At 32.5% G+C, this 14,593-nt stretch overlaps 1 protein-coding gene across 8 annotated transcripts in view; it reads right to left on the bottom strand.

The window, feature by feature from the left end:
• The window catches only part of UBR3 (ubiquitin protein ligase E3 component n-recognin 3), a 254,046-nt gene that overhangs the window by 61,559 nt on the left and 177,894 nt on the right, over nucleotides 1-14,593 (bottom strand). For all 8 annotated transcript variants that reach the window (XR_010341473.1, XM_064373357.1, XM_064373358.1 and 5 more), the window contains 2 exons: nucleotides 13,727-13,863; nucleotides 7,200-7,285 (listed from right to left, as the gene is read on the bottom strand). Coding sequence is in view for 7 of the 8 variants with exons in the window: in XM_064373357.1 (XP_064229427.1) it covers nucleotides 7,200-7,285; nucleotides 13,727-13,863 (223 nt within the window). In the remaining variant the exon portion in view is untranslated. The remainder of the gene's footprint in view (nucleotides 1-7,199; nucleotides 7,286-13,726; nucleotides 13,864-14,593) is intronic.

Raw genomic sequence — 14,593 nt, 5'->3', positions numbered from 1 at the left:
CTAGTTTGCTGTTGTCTATTCCACCATATATCCATCTTTCATGTTGGCCCTAAATATACACCAACTTGCTCTTCAGAACATGAAACATTCCCAAATACCACAAAATCAGCTTTTAGCCATCAAATTTGATCAATAACTAGTCTCAGGAGACAATTTATGCTTTTTTCTATCAACTTATACCTTTTGATCATTATAATAATTTGATGGTCAAATTTTCCTCCTTTTTTTATTGTAACAAAAAAATAGAACAAAATTGTGATTCAATCTGTTTGCAGAAATTGATATTTTTAAATTTGAAAAAGGCCTTTAACGGAAAAGCACCACGAATCTTGATGCCGCTGTTTTGGCCGGCGCAGTGGATTGCTTGGATTTCGCCGCTGGGAGTCAACAAGTTGGACGTCCACTCAGAGACCTAATTTGAAAGTAGGCAATTACAAAGACGACAGGTGGATGAATTCACAATGATGGGAAGAAACCAGCGTAAAAAGGCCGAGAATACCCAAGATCAGAATGCCTCTCCTTCTACAGGGGATCACAGTTCCTCATCAACAAGAGAACAAGGCCTCATGGAGAACGAGTGTGTTCCATTAACAGATTTAGGCTTCAGAAAGTGGATAATAAGGAACTTTACTGAGCTAAAAGAACATGTTCTAGCCCAATGTAAAGAAACTAAGAACCTTGAAAAAAGGTTTGACGAAATGCTAACGAGAATAGACAACTTAGAGAGGAAAATAAGTGAATTAATGGAACTGAAGAACACAATACGAGAACTTTGCGAAGTATGCACTGGTTTTAACAGTCGAATTGATCAAGCAGAAGAAAGGATATCAGAGGTCGAAGACCAACTTAATGAAATGAAACGAGAAGACAAGATTAGAGAAGAAAGAGTAAAAAGGAATGAGCAAAGTCTCCAAGACATATGGGACTATGTGAAAAGACCTAATTTACGATTGATAGGTATACCTGAATGTCATGAAGAGAATGAATCCAAGTTGGAAAATATTCTTCAGGATATTATTCAGGAAAACTTTCCTAATCTAGTAAGGCAGGACAATACTCAACTCCAGCTAATCCAGAGAACACTACAAAGATATTCCTCAAGTAGAGCAACTCTAAGACACATAATCGCTAGATTCACTAGGGTTGAAATAAAGGAGAAAATTCTAAGGGCAGCTAGAGAGAAAGGTCACGTTACCCATAAAGGGAAGCCTATCAGACTCACAGCAGACCTCTCACCAGAAACCCTACAAACTAGAAGAGAGTGGAGGTCAATATTCAATATCCTCAAAGAAAAGAATTTTCAACCCGGAATCTCATATCCTGCCAAACTAAGCTTCATAAGCAAAGGAAAAATAAAATTTTTCGCAAACAAGCAAGCACTTAGAGATTTCATCACCACCAGGCCTGCTTAACAAGAGCTTCTGAAAGAAGCACTATAAACAGAAAGGAACAACCAGTATCAGTCACCCAAAAGCTTACCAAAACATAAAGAGTATCTCTATAATGAAGAATCTACATCAACTAATGGGCAAAATAGTCAGCTAGCATTAAATGACAATAGTGAACTCACAAATATTAATATTAATTCTAAATTTAAATGGATTAAATGCCCCAATCAAAGACACAGACAGGTAAATTGAATAAAAAGTCAAAACCCATCGGTACGCTGTATCCAGATCTATTTCACAAGCAACGACATACAAAGACTCAAAACAAAGGGATGGAGGAAGATTCACCAATTAAATGGAGAGAAAAAAAAAAAAAAAACAGGAGTTGTAACTTTCGTCTCTCAAAAAATAGACTTTAATAGTAACAAAGACTAAAAGAAACAAAGAAGGACATTACATAATGGTAAAAGGATCAATGCAACAACAGGAGTTAATGATTATAAATATATATGCACCCGATACAGGAGCACCCAGATACATAAGACAAGTTCTTAATGACTTATAAAGAGACCTGGACTCCCACACAATAATAGCGGGAGATTTTGACACTACATTGTTAATATTCGACGGATCAATGACATAGAAAATTAATAGGGACATCTATGATTTGAACTTAGACCTGGAATAAGTAAACTCAGTGAATATTTATAGAATTCTCCACCCCAGGTCCACAGAACATACATTTTTCTCAGTATCATATTATACCTATTTTTAAATGACTACATAATTGGAAGTAAATCAGTCTTCAGCATTATATAGCATTTCACAGACTTAAATGAAATATTGGTTGGCTGTTTGTTTGTTATTTTCTTCCCTTATTCCTTCCTGTCTCCGTTGTTAAGCACAATTATTGGCATAAAAGAGGTTTTTAATACCAATTTTTAGATTGCATTCCAGCCCGGGCAATAGAGCAAGAATCCTGTTCTCTCTCCCCCTTTTTCCTTCTCTTTCTTTCTTTCTCTCTTTAAAAAAAAAAAAAAAAAAAAAATTATAAGGTAACAGATAATCTAAGAAAAAAAAAAAGAAAAAGAGAAAGGCCTTTAAAGGCCATCAATGTCAGAACTTTCCCACTAACTGTTAAAGAATAAGGTCAGACTACTTAAGAGTAATTTTAGGCCGGCATAGTGGTTCATGCCTATAATCCCAGCATTTTGGGAGGCCAAGGTAGGAGGACTGCTTGAGGCCAAAAACTTGAGACCAGCCTGGTCAACATGGCAAGACTCCGTCTCAACAAAGAAATATATTAAAAAATTAGTTGGGCATGATGGTGTGTGTCTGCTGTCCCAGCTACTCGGGAGGCCGAGGTGGGAGGAATGCTTGAGCCCAGGAGTTCAAGGCTGCTGTGAATTATGATTGTGCCACTGCACTCCAGCCTGAGTGACAGACAGAGAAAGACCCTGTCTCTCAAAAAGAAATGAGTAATTTTGTAAAAACTCATTCCTTGTTTAACAACATCTTTATGCTACATAACTGCAGGGAGGAATTAATGTCAAAATAATTTTCTATAGTTTTTTTTTTGAGACAGCGTCTTGCTGTGTCACCCAGGCAGTAATGCAATGGCACAATCATGGCTTACTGCAACCTCCACCATCTGGGCTTAAGCAATCCTCCCACCTCAGTCTCCTGAGTAGCAGGGACCACAGGTACATGCCACCACACCCACCTAATTTTTTTTTCTTTTTAGAGATGAGGTTCTCCCTATGTTGCCCAGGCTGTTAACAACTTCTGGACTCAAGCAATCCTCCCCACCTTGGCTTTCCAAAATCCTAGGATCACAGGAGTTAGCCACCGCACCTGGCCTAATTTTCTGTAATTTTAAATTCACTAAAAATTCACTCTTTGAGCAAGTAGAATCATTTTAAGTTGCCTACACAGATCTAAGCTGGGTTGCTTGCTATAAATAGTAAATTCTGGTAGAAACTATTTACTGCAATGACTATGCATAATTTCTTGATAAGATCATAGATTATATAAAATTGTCAGAACTTCCCAAATGAAAATGTCAAGGCAAGAGTTTGCCTTATCCTCTCTTGACTAAAGTTTCATTTTTCATCTCTCTATAAAATCATGGAATCCATTTGAGACATGAACTGTGGTTTCTTAGTTAAATGACAGTAATAAGCAGAGAAATTCTCAGACAGACCCAAAGATAGGAAAAGATGTTTACCTACAGATAAAAGAATGTTTTTTATTATGCTCCAATATTAATAATTTATCAAATGGCATTGCCAATGGTTTCCACAATTTCTACTTGAGAAATATACTGAGAATATCATGCCAAAAATGTGTTGAAAGCATATGAACTTCACTAGAATTTATACTGTCATATTTATTTTCAAATCACCTGAATGAAGAAATACAGTAAGCTTAATAAAATACTTTTCTTAATAAGTTATGCCTTTAATTTTTACATCTGCTTTATCCTACATACGTTGCTAACTAAGTTGGTGATACGTAGTGTAAACACCAATTTGTAACAAAAACTCTAAACCTCACTTACCTTTCAAAGTCTTGTTCAAATGCCATGTCTACCAAAGCTTAAGTTCAAAGAAATTCACTGCTGGAATGAGTAAAGCTTTTGGTGGACATGGATTTTAAACAAGTCTCATCTGCTGAATACAAGTCCAGCAGATGAGTACCAGTCTCTAGAACCAGTATCATCTCCTGAATACAAGGTCTGAAATGCCTGACCTTCCCTGGTGTGTAAGGAGGAGTTCTAGAGCTCTGACCCAGGAATTGACAGCTGTGCTATATGTGAGAGCTAACACACATGACTCACAGCCAGAGCAAGGGGAACCAGCAAGCAAACTGGCAGGGAATAAAGGAGAACTAACTAGTATCCAGGGCAGAAGGACTCAGGACTTGCAAAGATGTCTGAAAAAGTGGCTCAAAAGAAAAACAAAAACAAAGGATTGACAGTGAAAGGCTAACAAAAGAAAACAGACAAGATAAACAGGAGAGTTAGCACAGCAGGGCCTAGAAAGATCCAAGGCAACATTGTACAGTAGTGTCTTTGACTAAACCAACGGGTAAAAGGTCTTAAAAGTTCTGCAACCTTTGGGAGACTTAAGGGCAGGAGATGAGTCTTACATAACTGAATTTAGAGTCAGAAGAGCTGGACTCAAGTGCAAGCTCTGACATTCTCCAGCTGTGACTTAGCGAGGCAATCACTCAACTTCAGATTCCTTTTCTATGAAAAAGAGATAACACCTATTTCACATGGTCATTCTAAAGAGTAAATAATTTATGTGAAAGAACTTTACAAACTTTAAAATGACAAATTATGGTACTATTAAAATACCAAAGTATACTGTTATATGAGCTAATTTGGGTAATTTTTTACTATGGAAAATTTCCCAGACACATATTTTTAGGACTGACCTTTTATTCTGATTGACAGTGGTAACTACCTTCAACTATTTAAAAATGTTTGAAGATGTAGTTGTTGAGTAGCATTGTTCCACTTCAATTTTATTTCTTAGTAGGGATTTGGCCATTAATATTTTCTGCTTTCATTGTTGGAGAAAGAACAATCTTCTTCCCTTCTCCCCCAATATGTGTGTGTGCGTGTGTGTGTGTGTGTGTGTGTGTGTCTGTAATTATATACCAGGCATTATGCAATCCTTTCTAGACAAAATTTATTAAAAGTTTTCCTGACTAGACAAATCTTCAGTTTCATCAAGAAGTTGTAACAGAACAGTATTCCAAAAGTGTCGTATTCTTAGGATGAAAAAAGTTCCCTCATCATTTGCTTAATCAGTGGAGCATTTCCTCACTCACTCTCCTCAAAGACATAATGGAAGAAAAAAACATTAAAAATTGGATGTTCAAAAAGTAATGAAAAGCAATCAATGGGAAAAGGAAAATATGAATACATGTACATTTTTCCCAAAAAGATTCAAATTAAAAAAAAAAATACCATTGACATTGCACTGGAAGATGAAATATTTGTGCTTCCATGAATCATCATCAATTTAAGTCCTGGTGTACAACTTAAGTTTGAATTTTATTTGAATAAATAACAAATACTAAGTTCATACACTTGTAAGATAGTGGGATTTTATATATATACAACATATTCTATATATATGACTTACAGGCTGCTTTTATTAATATTAGGATAAATAATATAAGCAATTGAAAAATAATAAATCATACAAACACTAAGAAAAATATTAACATATTTAGGATAAACATGACTTTTTCTATACTGGCACAGTATAATTTCTTATTTACTAAAGGGAAAAATAAAGAAGCAAAAGTCTGGAAGTAACTGTAAATTTAACAATTTAAATTACAAAATTCACTCTGGTAATTGAAGTGATTACCACTAGAAAATTACTATTTTTCAAGAATATGGATAAATTCATTATTTATAAGCCTCTGGATAAATTTAAATGCCTCAGAGAAAAAAATTAGATTTTTAAAAACAGAAAACCCTTTACTAAAGTAAACACGTTACAACAAAACAGTTTCTAGAATATTATCACCCAATGCCAAACATCAATTAATAACAAATTAACAAGAAGAAATAATTTATATAACTAAAATGATTAATATATATCAATTCAAATGGATTAGAAACTAAAACTCCCATGTATCAACAACTTCCTTTGAAACATACTAGTAAAGCACTGAGTAGAAGTAGGGTTTAGATGAATGCATAAAGGGGTCAATTTTTACTAATACTTGGTAAAAACAAACAAACAAAAATAAAACCTTCTAAAATCTTAAGTTCTAGGAATAAAGTGACAATCCAAAAGAAAATATCAAATTATGGTGCAACTTATATGTCTTTAAAATATAACCAAGTTAAAAGTTCACATACGTTTGCTTTTATGTCAGAAATTTTAAAGTGCTTTTGATCATCCCTTTGCTTTGAAATCAATTCAAAATTACATAAACAGTTTTTGAAATAATATATGTTTTGTTTAAAAACCAACATGTATTGATAATTTTTAATAATTACTATTTTTTAGTATTTAAGAAAATATACTCATTTTTCAAAAGAATATATTATGTGCTTTAAACAAGTTTCATTTCCTATACTAATCACATTAGGTAATATTTCAACTGCCATGATCTGAGGCCAATAATCAGCTATATGGTGACATTAAATAATATTATTCCTAGTATTCACATTAATTCTCTAAACAATGACTAAAAAATGATAGTATCAAAACCATGCTCATGAAAAACCTACTTTAAATTACAAATTACACTTCTCTCAAATATATCCTTACAAACAAGGTTAAAGAATTATGCTCATTTTATAACATAAAGTATATACATAAATAAAAGCAAACATCTGCAATTTTAACACATTTTAATATACACATTAAAATACAGCACAATTATCTTCTTAATAGCAATAATATAGAAATCTGTGGGCAATACATATTGTCTTTATAAAAATATTTTCTTAATTCAGTTTAAAAATTCTTTAAGAGAATTGAAGTTTAAGAACAATTTTTTATAGCTGAGAATAATACAGTGCTTTAATTTTGAAATAGTATAAACCATGTCACTTAGCATTACATTTAACTGCTAGGTAATCATAATCCAGAAAGAGCTAAAAATTCATATGATTCTTCTAAGTACAAGATTGACCACTTGGAGTATATATCATTATATAAATAGATCATATATAACACAGACAGAATTTGAAACTACACCAAAAGGTCACTTTGCCTGCCAATACTTCCAAAAATGACAGAATTTTTTTTTAATTTAGCACTATTTAGTACTTACTTAAACAAGACCTTTTGCCAGCTGTGCTTGCACCACCTGAACACAAATTGCCTCCTCGATGAATCAATTCAAGCTCCAAATTGGTTCTGTAAGTAAAGCATTAGAATATATCTCAGTCATTAAACTGAAGATTCTTTTTAATTTGCTTTATTGGTATGTCTGAATCAACCTAAATAATAAAGTTCTTCAACTTTATTATTTGCAAAAGCAGTTTTTATGTTGTATCAGTAATAATCATATTTTATCTGCTATTTAGAAATAAAAAGGGAACAATTTATGCATCCTTACTTATATATTCGTATTTACACCAGCAAAATACTGCACACAGTATGGTGTAATTGTTGCAAAGTCCTAACTGTTGGCACATAATAAAAACTAGGCCTTAAGAAAAAAAAAAACTGCAACATGTTTCATAAACCTGCATATGAATATGAAGAAAGAATTTTTACTCCAATGTCAGCCACTATGTAGGTGGTTACTGCCACATAAAACTCAAGGGCATACCAATTTTTCTACCAGATAAATGGTTATCATTCACTGGAGGTTAGATGGTATCTGGAAATCAATAGTAAGAAACAAAATCACCAATATAGAAATGGCTACAAACAACACATATAATTTAACAGCAGTCTCTCTTGTGGACTTCTAAAACTAGTTTCATTAAAATGCACTGTGTAAATATTGACATGGCTAAACATCAATACTATTCATACAGACCTGAAATCGCAAGGTATTTTGCAATTATTGGCTTACAAAATAGCAATAATTAATAAATTGACATTTCAAAAATCAAACTAATGTAGAATCTAAAGATTTACTCAAAAACAGTAACAGTAAAAGAACCAATTAATTATGCCAAAATAATAAATGAAAATTCTGAGAAAGAATTTAAATTGTATTTTTCTTCAACAGTATTAATACCCTTAGACGTACCTTTATTTTCTACAACCAAAACTGAATAGACTAGTTGATATCCAAGATATGCATTTGACCCTAATAGTAAGATACTGTCCCACTCAAAAAAAGAAAAAGAGCAGTTTCAAGCTTACTCTTTGCAAGTGAATGCATGATAGACTATTATCCTATTTTACTTAAAACACAACTTTTTGCACTGGTTTAGTTGTATTTTGAACATAGAATGTTTTGAGATGCTATTTTCATCTTATAATGTATTTACTTATAAATGCAAATTGTTAAAAATATTATTATTCTGAAGTCTGTACATTTACCACCCATTTCTAAAGGAATGCTTTAATCCTCTCTACTCAGGGTGGGAGAAAAAGCAATTTAACACTGATAATGTTCCAGCTCAGAGCTCCATCTGGTTGCTGCTGATAAGGGCATCTGTGTGACAAGGGAATTTTCCACCCTTCAGGCGATTTGCATTGCTCACTGAACTTCTAAAAACCTACCAGCAAGGAAGCAGGGACAAGGATTTCATACTAGTGGACAGAAAGCGAGCGGAGACCAGCATGTGTTCCTTCATCAAGGGAATATAAATGAGATCAATACATTTTGTTTTCACAAATCTTCTGTTGCCTAATCTGTAGAAAAAAATTAATGGCTATATTCTCTTATAAAAACTAAGATTTCCTAGATATACTTTTAAGAGAGCTAACCAGAAAAACAAACAATACTTACAAATGAATGTCAAAAACCAGAATGTCAACATTTCACCAAATTTGCAAAAATATTCATTAAAATATAGATACAAGAACAATTCTGTTTACTCAATCCCTAAATATAATTTAAAGAATAACAAACATGTTACTAGGAACTTCATTTTAAAGAATATTTGAAAAAAACTAGTAAAATCTAATGAATTATTCCAAATTATGACTGGAAGATCTCCTATGCAATATTCCTTCTGAATTAAAAATCAAAAACTACTTATTCAAAGAATTAATGTATAATAATATCCACAACTTTAAATTTCTTAAAAAAAAAATTTAAGAGATGAGGTCTTGCTCTGTTGCCCAGAGTGTATCTTAACTCCTGAGCTCAAGCAATCCCCCTGCCTGAGCTTCCCAAGTAGCTAGTACTAGATGCACACCACTGTACTCAGCAATATCTAGGATTTTAAAAATCAATATGACTCTAAATATTGACTTTTATTTATGTCAAAATTGCTCCTCTGAGACATGCTAAAGAACAAATGGGTCATATGTCCCATATCCATATTCCCTCAACTGTTGAAAATCACAAAGCAATATTATGTTTCTTTCCTCCTCAATGAATGATGCAAAAATAAAGATATGCTGACAGTGGAATTTTTCTGAGCTTTCTGCCGTCAAAGAAAAGCAGACTCTTTTCTATATTTTCTAACACAAACACATTCAAATCAGTTTGTAAGAAAAAGGAGAAAATCTCTATATTTGAAAGAATGACAAGACTGCTTAAACGCTACTATAGTGGCCACCTAGATATGCATATTTAAAAACCCTCTAACAATGCTCCAGCTTCTTTTTGCATGACCAAAGTCTGCTGCCCTCTCAACCTCCCTTCAACACTAACTTCTATTTTAGAGCATAATTTGAAAAGCAAACGTGTGTAGCCACACATACACACACACCACATTCTCAAACACATGTTGGTTTGGTGAAAAGGGGAAAGCTTCTGGAAAGAGATCCAGGTTCAAGGCCTGAGTCTACCACTTAGTAGTTGAGCAAGTTACTCAATTTCTCAGGAAAAAAAAAAACAGTATCTTCATCCATACCCCAGTTTACATTATACAAGAGGCAATTCAAGTTTTAACTTCTCCAGGAGGCTTTCCTGGGACAGGAAAGAAGGACTTACACACACTTTGTATTTCAATTTGTTCATCTTCCCTTTACAAGTTCTACAGTACTTTCTACGACATTTTTAAAAACAAATTATATTCTGTTATATAGATTGATGTTATATTAGCTCCATCTGTAAATTCCTGGAGAGCAGGGACTATTTCATATACAGCTTCTAAATCCCCAATGATACCTAGTAAGATGTTTAAAAAAATAAATGGGAACTGATAACCTCTTTCTTTTGATATGTAACCAATTATAAGATTCTCTTTAGCCCTTGCAGTTTTCTTTCTTTTCCTAACTCTTCCATTCCCTTAAACCCAGTAATGACACCTCCCAATAAGACCCAAAAAAAGATTGTTTTAGGAAAGAATTTTTTATTTTTTAAAAGGATTCTTAATTTGGTATTTGGCAAGCATCACTTTTATTTTGAACATAATTTGTTTACAAAGTTTAGACTTATAATGCAACTAATATATGAAGGTACATTCACTCTATTTAGTACCCACAATTTAAAGATGTCTCTCCACCTACATTGCAGTTACTTATGTTTCATTTTCTTTCCATTTTTCTCTATACAAACCACCTGCTACTCACCAATACCTCTAGACTATATGAAACTTGAGACCAAAAATCCTTGGAAAAATCAATTACTGAAATTGATGTCATTCATTGTTTCAAGAACAAAATAATGAATTGGTATTGAAATAAAAGAAAACTTTCTTCCCCAAAATTAGCTTTCCATTATCTGTTTAGATGACTGATACTTGCAACAGAATGAAAATTTTGGAAATACATTAAAACTTGAATGTAGTGATTTTGATTAATTTTTAAATTATTTTAATTTTGAATGGATTTTCCAAGTTTCTTCTCTGATACCCTCAGAAAATTCTCCAAGGCTTCACCATGCAAATAAAATTAAAAACCAAAAAATATGTACTGTCTTACCAAAAAAAAAAAAAAAGCTTTAAAACTCACCAGAAATACTTTGTTTCCAAATATCCAAAATTTAAACTCCCTGAAGAGCAAACAAAATTACTTCTTCAGCAGGGAGAAATTCAGCTCTAAGAAATCAGGGTTGTATTCCACTTAAGTTACTAAGTACAAATAAATATGCGAGTTCTAATGAATTATACATTTAAAATTCACTACATTTAATTCACAACTTAATTCAAAGTAAGTTTATTGCTGAATATTTTACTTACATATTTAAATATTGCTAAATATTTTAATGTTCACCTTTTAGGAATAAATGTTCCTATAATCCTAAGTATTTGTGAAATAAGTTTTATTTTAGGCATAAAATTAAAGACTTGGCTTCCTATTTTGAGAAAATTACAACCTATTTAAATAGAATACAACATACTTTTTTCTTTCAATACGTGTTGTTAATTTCTGCATCAATTTATTTTTCTTATTTTTTATTTTTTGAGACAGGGCCTTGCTCTGTTGCCCAAGCTGAAGTGCAGTGGCTCAATCACAGCTCACTATAGCTTCGTCCTACCACTGCCTGTAGCTCAAGTAATCCTCCCATCTCAGCCTCCTAAGTAGCTGGGACTACAGATGTATGCCAACAAATCTAGCTAATTTTTTTTTATTTATCATAGCGATAGGGTGTTACTATGTTGTCTAGGCTGGTCTCAAACTCCTGGGCTCAAGCAATCCTCCTGCCTTGTATTGCTTGGATAAAACTTTATTATCCTTTGCTTGGAATTCCCCAAAATATTGCAAAGCTCTTCCAGTGAGATGGTATTCCTTCTCTAAGTTTTACTTCCATGCCCAGCCTTTGTTTTCTTTAAAATGATGAAGTAAAACTTAGAGAAGGAATGCCACTTCACTGGAACAGCTTTTCAATATTTTGGGGAATTCCAAGCAAAGGATAATAAAGTTTTAATGTGTTACATATACTCATTTTCAGAATTATTGTTTTGATGCGTTAAGAGTTTATCATTAAATTTCAGAACAGGATCGGGGAGGTATATTTTCTGTTTCTTTGCCTACATCTTAGTAAAGCATTTGACATCTGTCCCTGCTTCTCAAAAAAAAAAAAAAGGAGAGAAGCCAAAATGTCTTGATCCGGAAGGTCTCCCATTATCTTTGCAAGCTTTTTTCTATAAGTTACTTATAAGCTTAAATCAAGAAATAAGGATCTAAAATGTCTACCAAATTATAATTAAATCAAATTGTTTGATTTATCATACTACAGGAAAATTCCAAGAACAGATTATTCGCATTCAATAAAGATTTTCTTAAAAGGTCAACTCTAATAAAATTAAAACCACAAATACATGAGCAACATAAATGTGTGTAGTTCTGTGTGCGTGTATGTGTATAAATATACATAGCAGAACTGAGTTGGTCCATATTCAACCCAATCTTCTACAATGTTATAATCACAATATCATATGGAGTTCTGTAAAACCTTGGCACCCTGGCAAAGTTAACTTATATTCAGCTTAGTTTTCACATAAAGTGTCTTTTATTGCAAGAATGCAGTAACTGGTAACTCTCCAGAAACAAAATACTAAATTAATTGTTATGCCTTCCCTGAAAACATTCTAGGTAAACAGAGTCTAGGAATATATCGACTACAAAGTTACTTTCCAATTCACTAGATCCTTTTACATCAACCCATGTCTAGTATTTGCATTCTCAGACCAACTAATGTTCCTTATCTTGAGCTCTAATTTGCTTGCTATAATTTTTCTAAGTCTGGTTCCATTTCTCCTGGGTTCCAAAGGCTATGCATAGTTCATTTACTCTTTTGTTACCCTCTGTTCCAGGAGCGGGCCACAGAGAATAGCCTTGATTAACTATATACATAATACAACTTATAAAAACCTAAACATAGGAGAGGAAAAAGGAAGACGCAATTGAAAAAAACACAAAACCTTGACTCAAGAGATCCTACTCTGCCACTAACTTGCCGTATGACTTCGAGTCATATTATCTCTCTAAATCTTACCTACTACAATACTACTTGGATAAAATACAAAGTATGCTTCCAGAGATATCAAAGGATGTACAGTCAGTTTTGGCAGAATGAATTTACAAGTTCTTAACTGTGTCTGTTTCTCCTCTATTTACTTCTTTTACAGTTCTGCATTTTCACTCAAGTTTTCCAAAATTCCTATTTAGAACTACTACTTATGTATTGAATACAATTAGACTAATCCTTCCTAATCTGAAAGATGAGAAATATTTACTTCTAACAGCTTTCTTAAGCCCCCTACTCAATACACATAGAAGTTTAGAACCCTCCTGATGCCTTGCTTCCTCTCTCTAATCTGACTTTTCTAAACTCCTATTTTCTAGGATATCACTAGATCTTTTTGTTTTCTATTTAAAACAAAGTTCTACTTCTTACTATTCTTATTTTTCCATAAATCGAAGTGTCTAACATATTACAATGTTTTAGTTCTCAGTATTATCACTTTTTGACAGGTCTCATATATAATACTCGCATGCTTTGAGGCACACATCTGTCCCAAAATGTTAGTAACATACTTTTCCCTCATGTACTATAATGCTTAGTAACATTTACGCAAATATTTCAGTAAAATAAAACCTCTTCAGGAAATAAAAGCTGCACATTTATAGTTATCCTAGGAAGCACTGAAACTAGCCATAATTTCAACTGATATTAAAAATATGTATCCTTTAAATAAATAAAACAAATATTTATTAAATAATAAAATCAACCATTAATAATAAGTAAACTAAAAAGTATATACTATATATACCTACCTAGCAACAGAATACATAAAGAGAAAATCATTGTCTGGTGAGCCCGGCGTCTTGCTATAGTCTCTATATTTCTTCTGAGTGGTATTTTTTATATCTTTCATTACAGATTCCATTTCTTTACTTAAGTTTGTTTCTGACTATAAAAAAAATGCAAACATATATATAAAGTTTATATTCATCTTCTTTAATAATGGCCTAAAACTAGAACATTTATTATATGAACATACTAGGAAATTAAAATTCAAAAGTCAAAACAGATAAAACATTATTATAAATATATTTAGTGTACAAAGAAAAAACCAATCCAAAAATACTCTCTTATACAGTGATCTTTTATTCTAATTCTACATTATGACTGGTAACACTGTAATCCAACTATGAACTAACCATATAAACTATTCTAAGCCAATGAGAGGATGGTATTAAAATAATATTTTAGAACAAAGTTGCCATGTCTATAAAAAACCTGACTTTCACTTAAGTTCATTTTCAAAGAATAATATCAATGTCCCTTAAGCTTAAGCATATTTTAAACACATAACAATTTGAATTTATAAAAGAAAAAAAACATAAATTCTAAAATTAGTCTTCACTTGAGAAAGGGAATTGCCAGATGAATCTAAGTTTAAAGTACGCATTTCTGTTTCAGAAGTCAAATATTCACAGTTTTCACAAATTTACAACATAAACCAGACACAGTTGTCACTTCGCTCAGAGATCATATCATAAATCTATAATGAAGGTGAAATATTTTAAGAATTTAAACCAAATAAATTCTACTAGATGGGATAAAAGATGAGTTCCACTCCACTCCCCACAGTAGTCTGGCTTATGGTGAACAGTTCAATCACACAATATTTTATCTCT

This window comes from Aotus nancymaae, unplaced genomic scaffold (assembly GCF_030222135.1).
Source record: "Aotus nancymaae isolate 86718 unplaced genomic scaffold, 86718_ANA_hifiasm-v0.15.2.pri h1tg000008l, whole genome shotgun sequence".
NCBI lineage: Eukaryota > Metazoa > Chordata > Mammalia > Primates > Aotidae > Aotus > Aotus nancymaae.
Note: the sequence above shows the minus strand (reverse complement) of the source record. Positions and strands in the feature narration are given on the sequence as shown.